This window comes from Trachurus trachurus (genome assembly GCF_905171665.1).
Source record: "Trachurus trachurus genome assembly, chromosome: 22".
NCBI classification, from domain to species: domain Eukaryota; kingdom Metazoa; phylum Chordata; class Actinopteri; order Carangiformes; family Carangidae; genus Trachurus; species Trachurus trachurus.
The window spans coordinates 11,015,932-11,021,931 of NC_139907.1; the positions used below are offsets into that span (position 1 = coordinate 11,015,932).

Sequence of the window (6,000 nt, forward strand, 5' to 3'; positions counted from 1 at the left end):
GCAGTAACATTGAGCCACTGAATTATTACATAAAAATTTTGAAATTGCACTCGATAAAAATGTGTTAATGACACTTGACCTCTGGTTCTGTAGTTACTGTGCATCTTAAAATATATACATGTCATTAGTGTTTTTGCTTAGTTTAGAGTTTTGCATTTGGACGTATCAGAACGGTCTGAATGATTTTCTCTCGTCTCCAGGGGAGCCATGAGTCACACACCTGAGTTAGAAGTGCTGAATCACTCTCTGGACCTGTCTGTGATTCGTTGGAGCTCTGACAAACTGAAATAACTCATTTCCTACAACTTCTATTATATTTGATACACATACTCTCAGTGGCTGTCGAGTCTTTGCAACAATATGGAGTAAAAATCAGATTTTCTGTCACAAACTGAAGCAGACATCAGGAGGGTGTGTGCTCCCTCTGTGATTGGCCGTTTTCTTTAACATATAGTTAACGCTGAGGTTTCTATTGCAGCTTCTATAATGTTGTGTATGTCGTTAATGTTAACGACCTTTTTCTAGATTGGCAACTTCATCTTTTCAGTCATCATAAGCACCTATAAATCTGCTGTCTCATCCACTAACCTTACATCACCTCCCCCCCTGATTATCTGCCCAGAACAGCGTGGCTCAGTCAGTGACATAAGCCTGTCAGCGCTCGGCTGGTTTAATGCTGCATTTTAAACTCATTCTGGCTTTTATCTCTGTGGTTACCAGGTATCAGACGCAGGGCTGTCTGAAATGCTCGTTCTAGCCCACTTCCTTGGCCACAAAATGTGCTACTACAGGGGCTGTGGTGGTGACGGTGACAGACTTCTGCTGTGATTTCTCTCCCTAACAAACTGATGATGTCTTTCTCTCTCTCTCCGAAACAGAAGCAGCCAGAACGATCCACCAGAGTCGCCCCCCCCCCCTCAGCAGGCCTCCTCATATTCCCACGCAGTCTCCCCCTGCTCAGTCATTCATCTCCTGCCGCTCTATCCTGATTTCCATCGCTATGGCAACAGCTACACAGCTACATCGGAGGGCACAAACTGTGTATCGCCCTTTCTACTACTTCTTTTTTAATCTGAGAGATTGTAGGATTAGTGCAGCCAGAGGCCTTTGGAGCCTGTTGCTGGCCTGCATGAGTAGATGCATTTATATTCTGCACTGTCAAGTTGAGGCGAGTGTTGTTGTTGTGTGTGTCTGTGTGTTTTTTTTTTAAATGCAACAGCACGTAACACAACCAAACACATTGCATAACACGTGAAACAAAAGAAAAGAAAAAAAACTTGTACCTGTTGACCTTGGCAGGGTCCCCGGGCCGGCTGTGCTGGTAGCAGATTGACTGCGGGGGGAGTCAAGAGGCGTCTGTCTCTCGGAGCACTTCGCTGTTTGTTGCAGTCTGACATGACGAGGACAGACAGAGGGAGTCTTTGAAGGCGATGAGAGGAGAGGGAGCGAGGATGGCTCTGCTGCAGAGGCCCGCCAGTCCTCTGGTGCTGCTTCATCAGCACAAGGCCTCGTGCACGCGGCCCCTTCCTGTGCTGCACTGACAGCAGTTAGGTACAGACGAGCGTCCAGCCCTGGGGCTTTACTTCCATGCTATATCTAGCTGTGTCACAGTGTGTGGACAAAAGGAGCCCTCGTTTTGCTTTGGGGGTGTTCGAGAACCGTTTGCATTCTGCTTTTGATTTCTTCTTCTTATGCTTAATTTTCCCTTTTCAGGAGAGCTCCCTTAAAAGCCTCTGCAAGTTGTCATGGAGAGTTGTGCTTCCTGGTAAACAATGCCTCTTTTCATTCCAGCACAGCTTTCAGTCCAGTAGCTGAGAGAGAGACCGAGCAGAGGGCAAAGAGAGAGAGAGTGGGAGGGTTTGTGTTACGGCAGCTCTCTCTACACTCATCTAATATTAAGTCTACTGCAGTCCCACACAGGCTGTACTGTTAATTCATAACAGCTGATGATATAGTTTATAGTCTCATTACATCCATGATACAAAATGATTTGGTTTGCTCTGATGGGAGAATAAAAAAAGGGTTAAAATGGAATCAAAGCAGCTGATGGGTAAAGACACATGAGGACAAAATAACACTGTGGGTGTGTGTGTGTGTGTGTGTGTGTGTGTGTGTGGGGAGAAGGTAAAGCTGTTGAGTGATGGATGGGGCCATAACGAAGGCAGGAGCCAAACACATGACCACGAGTCAAGAGGATTATTTGTCATCCAGGCTGGCTTTCAGCTGTGCTTCCAGGGCCATTTTATCAAAAGTACGCATGTTGGTCTCCTCCCGCACTTTGTCTCGCACATGAAACGAGGCTCGGGCCACGGAGCGAGCGCTGTCCAGCACCGCCTTCTTCTCTCTGAAGATCTGCTCGCTCTTCTCCAGCTTCCTCTCGATGGACTGCAGCAGCTCCAGGCGCCTCTGCTTCTCCTCCTCCTCCACGCGCTGCCTGTTCTGCTTCTGGAGCTTCTCCTTCTCCTGCCGGCTCTGGACGGCCCGCTGAGCTTTCTCCTTGGCCCTCTCCTCGGCCACCAACGCCGCCTGTTGGGCTCGCTTCTCCGCCTCCTTCACGCGGGCCTCCAGCTGCTGCTGCTGCTGCTTCTCACGCCTCTCCGCTGCTTTGCGTGCTTTCTGGATCTGCTTCTCCTCGCGCTTCGCCTTCTCCTTCAGCTCCTGACCTCGCCGCTCGACTATCTGTTCGTAATTCTCCAGGGAGCGGCTGAGCTTCACCTCCGCTGCCCTCCTGGCCTCCTCCCTCTCCTCCTGCTCTCTGCGGGCGATTTCCTGTATCAGAGCAGCGTGACGTCTCTTCTCCGCCTTGTTCAGACCCAGTCTCTCCTCTTGGGCCTGGTGCTCCTTCTCCTGCCTCTTCAGCTCGGCCATGGTGAGCTTCTCCTTCAGCAGCAGCCTCTCCTGCTCCAGCATGGCCGACCTCTCCTCCTCCAGAGCCTTCAGATTCTGCTCCTGAAGCGTCTTCTTATGCTTCTCCTCGCGGGCCGCCTGCTGCAGCCTCAGCAGTCGGCTGCGCTCCTGCTGCTCCGCCAGCTCCCTCCATCGCTCCTCGTTCTCCTCGGCTTGTCGCATCCTGGCAGCCGCCGAGTCTCGCTCCTGCTGGCTCAGCCTGCGCTGACGTATCGACACTTGTGTCTGCCACACTCTCTGACACTGGAGCACCGCACGCTGCTTCTCTCTGTCCTCCTGCTCCCGCCGTAGCTCATCCATCCTGCGCTCGCTGTCCCACTGAAGATGAGCCACGTAGCGAGTCTGACTCATGATGTCTTCCTCCTGATATCGAGCGAGCATCAAGGCCGCGATTTTGCGGTCTCGTTCGGACACGGCCTTCAGGCCTCTGCGCCTCACCTCCTTCACTATGCGCTCCACCTTCTGCGTCGTCTGAGGAGAGTGGCTCAGGTCGCCCAGGCTGAGGCTGCGGCCCATCAGGGAGTTGAACGTGGCCATGGTGCGAGCTCGGGGGCTGGAGAATTTAGCCCAGTGATCTCGTGCACCGTCCCAACTGTAGGAGGAGGAAGCGCCCGACTCTGACGAGGTGCATGTGGTGGTAGTTGTGGTGGTGGAGGTGGAAGAGCCGAAGGTATCCATCCTTCGCTGCAGGGACTCCAGCGAATGGCTTTTTCCTTTCACCTTGGAGTGAAGTCCAAGATGTCCATTGTGCTGAGAGAAGGGCCCTCCCGTTACACCGTTAAGAGGCGTCCCAGAAGAGCTCTGGACTGGTGGGGGCTTTGACACTGACGATGCTAATGTAGAATTGGCTCTCGGGAAGGCAGGCGGTTTTGGCGTCGACCTGGGGAAAGTGTTTGAAGATTTACCACCGGAGGACTTCCTGACTACTGGAGGAGGGCCGGACGAGAGCGGCCGCGCGGGTTTCACATGTTCAGTCGATGAGGTCGAAGGGTGTTTGGCAGATCCTTGGAAACCACCCTTGGAAGGCGGCGTAGAGGTCGTAGAACCAGTTTTTGATGACTGGGGCGATCCTGTAGATTTAGGGGAGGTACTAAGACTGGAGGTGGAGGCTTTAGAGGAAAGAGCGGTACCTGCTTTAGAGGCTGGAGCTGAGGCCGTGGCTCGAGAGGATGCTCCAGCATCTGGGGCTGAGCTGGAGGTCACTGGCACAGACTTAGGAGGCTGACCGGAGCCAGAAGGAGCTTTGTCCACAGATGGGGATGATACACCGCCGCCGCCACTGCTGCTGCTGCTGCTGTTGACTGTAGCCTGCATAATCCTTCTTTTCTCCTCCCTGACAATCCTCTCCCTCTCCTCCCTGCACTGCCTCAGCTTGGCGTGCCGGTCCCTCTCGTAGACCTCAAACAGTCCTGTAGCGACACGCATCGAGCGTCCAGGAGCTTCACGGGCGAAGTCGGTGAGAGGGCGGGACAGCAGCTCCACGGGTTTGACCCCGCATCGAGCACACGCCTCCAGAGAGCGAGGGCTTGTTAGGACGTAGCGGCTGCCCTCTGCAGCTGGTGACTCAAAGTTGTACAGGTCCAGGTGCAACCTGAGGGGAGGATCCGTCTGAGTCTGTGGTTGCTCAGATGCCGCCCCCGGAGAGGCAGGGTCTGGGCCCGGCGGGGACGCAGCGTGGCAGGGGCTCGGCTCAGAGCTGCCGGTGGGCGGCGTCTCAAAGCCGGCGTCTCCATCCTCCTCTGTTGTTGCTCCATCGGCTTCTTGTGGCAGTCGAGGGTCGTCAGCAGCCACAGTCGGGGTGTCAAGCTGTGGGCCTTTACACTTATTCTGCTCCTCAGGCTCCGAGGGGTCAACCATAGTTGGCTAATACTGCATGAAAGAAAGAGAAAGGAAGGGTGGGCGTGGGAGGGGTTGTATGACACATGAGGGAGGAAGAGGATAAAATAGAGGAAAAAGGTCTCAATTAGAGGATTATAGCATTCAGTCCGGGGCTTAAGAGGGATGCTGTCTGTGGGGGAGGGTCATAACGCAGGTTTAGAGCTGCATGCATGCATGAACACATATTCATGCGCTCACTGATTTTACACCAGATGATACATTTTCCCTTCAGGGAAGTGACATAACAGACGGAAAAACACCAAGGTCCTCTAATAGAGAATCTATTTTTGGGCAGAGTTACTAGGCTGAGAGAATTTGATTACTCATAGCAAAATTTCTCACTCTACATCACACAATCAACCTAGAAATCCAAGCAGGCCCCTGCTGCACCATATATATTATTTACCAGCTGATAGTAAAAGCTGCATGTAGTAAACTTGAATGAGGGCGATGAAGCAGCAGCCCTGTGCAGGTCTATTATCTCTCTGCTCACTAACATGGACTCACACCTCACAACAGCAGAAGGCCTAGACTTTTCTACAGTGGATCAGAAGCAGGACTCGTTTAAAAAACCACACAAAAAAACACATGCACTCTCTATGGGTTCAACAGTTTCCATCAATATTAAGATTTAAAGTGTGGCTGCTCTTTGTGGGGTGGTAGCTACAGAGATGATGATGATGACTATATTTGCTGCTCTTTGATCTCGTGCTCTGGTTGTTGTTGGTTATTCCACGCAGTGTCGCACCGCGCAACATCCACTCACCTGCCAGTTTGCAAAACGTTTTCTAAACCGGTGCTTTGTTCCCCTTGAATCCGTCCAGGCTCCCTTGATCCCTGCATAATATCAGGCTTCAGGGAGAAAGGCTTCGGCCATCGACCCCGCGATGGAGCATCACATCGTCGCAACCTCCAGCGACTCGACAAGACACAGCCGGAGCCTCCTGCAGCCCGTCAGCTCCAATCTGCGCCGTCCTCCTCCTCTTCCTCCTCCTGCCGGTTAAAGACAGAGACACACAGACAGACAGAAGCCGTCCCCGGTGCGAGAGGCGCTCCTCACGGCGGTGAAACTCCCGTATCCTCCGTTACTCCCTCAGAGGAGGAGAAGTGTGCATCACCGTAAACATCCGCGGTCTCCACCTGCTTTTTCAGCAGCATCCCTCAGTCCTCCATCTCAGCCTCCTTAGCTCCGCCTGCTTGTGGCAAATACGCTAA

The 6,000-nt window shown here is 52.8% G+C and overlaps 1 protein-coding gene across 1 annotated transcript; it reads right to left on the reverse strand.

The window, feature by feature from the left end:
- Positions 1-2,098: 2,098 nt before the first annotated feature.
- On the reverse strand, positions 2,099-5,785 carry ccdc177 (coiled-coil domain containing 177). The gene is made up of 2 exons (XM_083997874.1): positions 5,552-5,785; positions 2,099-4,776 (listed from the first exon to the last, which is right to left on the reverse strand). The coding sequence occupies exon 2, from the start codon at positions 4,762-4,764 to the stop codon at positions 2,197-2,199; it is 2,568 nt and encodes an 855-aa protein (XP_083854000.1). The 5' UTR covers positions 4,765-4,776; positions 5,552-5,785; the 3' UTR covers positions 2,099-2,196.
- Between the last annotated feature and the right edge of the window lie 215 nt (positions 5,786-6,000).

Coding starts and splice junctions, on each gene's coding strand:
- ccdc177 (XM_083997874.1), bottom strand. CDS start 4,764: ATGGTTGACCCCTCGGAGCCTGAGGAGCAGAATAAGTGTAAAGGCCCA.